Below are 2,751 nucleotides of genomic sequence, written 5' to 3' on the forward strand. Positions count from 1 at the left end.
ACCTTTGAACCCTGTTTTAAGCTCCGAGTTTGTATAAGTCCACTGAAATGTCTTTTCCAGACTTCTGTTATGACGGTTGTGGGTCTCAGACTCCATGTAAAGTGGTTCTAGAACCTGGGTCACTTAGCAGCTAATGATTTGCCCTTCTATCCATTCATTCGACACATATTTAGTGAGCACCTACTGGGTGCCAAGCAGCATGCTGTTGCTAGAAAAGCAGTGACGCACGGCGGGCTCAGGTACCTTGCTTGTGGAGCTCACAGTGCAGGCAGGGGAAGCAGAGTGAGGAAAGAACCAGATCCCCTTCAGGACTCTGCCTAGTCCTGGGCCGTTTGAAGACACCCTCTTCTGACCCATTGATTTGCCCAGTCATTACATATTGAGCACCTGCAACGTGCCCAGAGAAGCTGGTCGTAGATTCTCCCTTTGCAAAGCAGCAAAGCATAGCGCTTAAGAGCTCAGACTTAAGAACCAGACCGCTTTGGTTTGAGTACTCTCTAGCTCTCTCTAGATGTGAGGGCCTAAGGTAACTGAGCTCTCTGCATTTCAGTTTCTTTATCTAAAACAGGGGAAATAGGCTGGGTATGGTGGCTCATGCCTGCAATCCCAGCACTTTGGGAGGCCGAGGTAGGAGGACGGCTTGAACCCAGGAGTTTGAGACTAGCCTGGGTAACACAGTGAGAACTCGTTTCTACAAAAAAGAAAAGAAAAGAAAATTAACGAGGCATGTTGGCACATGCCTGTAGTCCCAGCTACTGGGGAGGCTGAGGTGAGAAGATCGCCTGAGCCCAAGAGGTTGAGGCTGCTGTGAGCTGTGATCGTGCCACTGTGCTCCAGCCTGGGCAACAGCATAAGACTCTGACTCAAAAATAAAATAAAATGGGGAAAATAATTCTGCCGTCACCACAGAACTGTTAATAAACTTAAAAGTTAATACCTAAAGAGCTCAGAATGGTGCCTGACATATAGGAAGTGCTCAGGGAGTGTTTGCTCTCCTGTTGTTATTTTTCTGCCTGATAACCACTAGCCATTGAGCAAGTTGCTATTATTATTTCCGTCATTATAATTATTATTTTAATAATGGTCCTTTCATTAAGAGGACAGGGCATCTGGGGGCAGCAGAGATGCGAGTTCCTTAATCTCTCTGTAAATAACCCCTTTTAGACCCAGGAGTCTGAAGCCCACAGTCCCTCATCCTTCCCACTTTCCCTCTGCCAAGAACTCTAAGCCACTCTCAAGTCCACATCTTCTGGCTTTCCAAAAAGTGTTTCTGACCTTCAGAGCAGATTTCTGCCCTCTGGAAAGAAAGTGCAGGTTGAAGGATCCCTAGGGACAGAAAGAGAAGCCAGGAGACCTTCACCTCCTCTCCCGTAAAGCCAGAGGCACCTAGGGCAGAGGAGAAGCAGCCCTGGGTCCCCGCTCCTGACTGAGACTGCGTGTGTTGGCGGGGGGGTCCCCAGGTCTGTGCCCACCGCTACACCCAGGTGCTGTGGTCAGGGTCAGAGGACCAGCGGCGCATGGTGGGCAAGTGCTACGTGCGAGGCAATGACCTGGACCTGGACCCCAGCGATGACTGGCAGACCTACCACAATGAGATGTGCAACAGCAACACCGACTACCTGGACACGGGCATGTGCCAGCTGGGCACCAGCGGCGGCTTCACCCAGAACACCGTGTACTTCGGTGCCCCCGGAGCCTATAACTGGAAAGGTAGGGACCATGGCGGGTGGGGAAGGAGCAGAGACACCCACCTCAGTCAGCCCCCGGGACAGAACACCCACACCAAAGACAGGACCCCCTGGCCAAGATCAGCAGCCATCGTGACCTCTGCCATTGTAAAGCACTGACTGTGTACCAGAGGCCTTACACATGTCATCTCAATGGATCTTAAAATACTCTTAGGAGAGCCGGGCTCAGTGGCTCAGCCTGTAATCCCACGCCTTTGGGAGGCTGAGGTGAGTGGATTGCCTGAGCCCGCGGGTTCAAGACCTGCCTGGGCAGCGAGACCTCATCTCTACGATAAATCAAAAATCAGCCGGGCGTGGTAGCGCGCTCCTGTAATTCCGGCTACTCGGAAGGCTGAGGCGGAAGGATCGCCGGAGCCCAGTGGGTCGAGGCTGCGGTGGCCGGGAGCGGCCACTGCGCTCCAGTCTGGGCGACAGTGAGATTCCAACTCAAAAAAAAAAATAATAATAATCTTAGGAGGCAAGTATTTTTATGCCCATTTAATAGAAAAGAAAACTGAGCCTTGAAGAAATAAACTGCTCGAGGCCAACAGTAAGTTATGAAACTGGGATGTGAATGGAGGTCCGTCTGACTTCAATGTAACCATTTAAGAACTAATTTTATTTTTATTTATGTATTTATTTTTATTTTTATTTTTGAGTGGGAGTCTCACTCTGTTGCCCAGGCTGGAATGCAGTGGCATGATCGTGGCCACCGCAGCCTCGACCTGCTGGCCACAGGCGAACCTTCCGCCATAGCCTTCTAAGTAGCCTGAACTATAGGCGTGCACCACCACGCCCCGCTAATTTTGTGATTTTTTTTTTCTTGTAGAGATGATGCCTCACCAGGCTGGTCTCAAACCCCGGGCTCAGGCAATCCTCCCATCTCAACCTCCCAAAGTTCTGGGATTACAGGTATCAGTCACCATCCCAGCTAAAACCTAATTTTAACAACAAAACCTGACCAGGAGTGGTGACTGACACCTGTAATCTCAGAACTTTGGGATGTTAAAATGGGAGGATTGCT

The 2,751-nt window shown here is 50.3% G+C and overlaps 1 protein-coding gene across 1 annotated transcript in view; it reads left to right on the forward strand.

Annotated features, from left to right (window-relative positions):
- LOC103273215 (integrin alpha-3-like) overlaps positions 1-2,751 on the forward strand; it is a 13,956-nt gene that overhangs the window by 1,577 nt on the left and 9,628 nt on the right. The window contains exon 3 of the mRNA XM_021718846.1: positions 1,461-1,710. Within this exon, the coding sequence (XP_021574521.1) occupies positions 1,461-1,710 (250 nt within the window). The remainder of the gene's footprint in view (positions 1-1,460; positions 1,711-2,751) is intronic.

This window comes from Carlito syrichta, unplaced genomic scaffold, assembly GCF_000164805.1.
Source record: "Carlito syrichta isolate Samal-C Ts95f unplaced genomic scaffold, Tarsius_syrichta-2.0.1 Scaffold313879, whole genome shotgun sequence".
Lineage (NCBI taxonomy): Eukaryota > Metazoa > Chordata > Mammalia > Primates > Tarsiidae > Carlito > Carlito syrichta.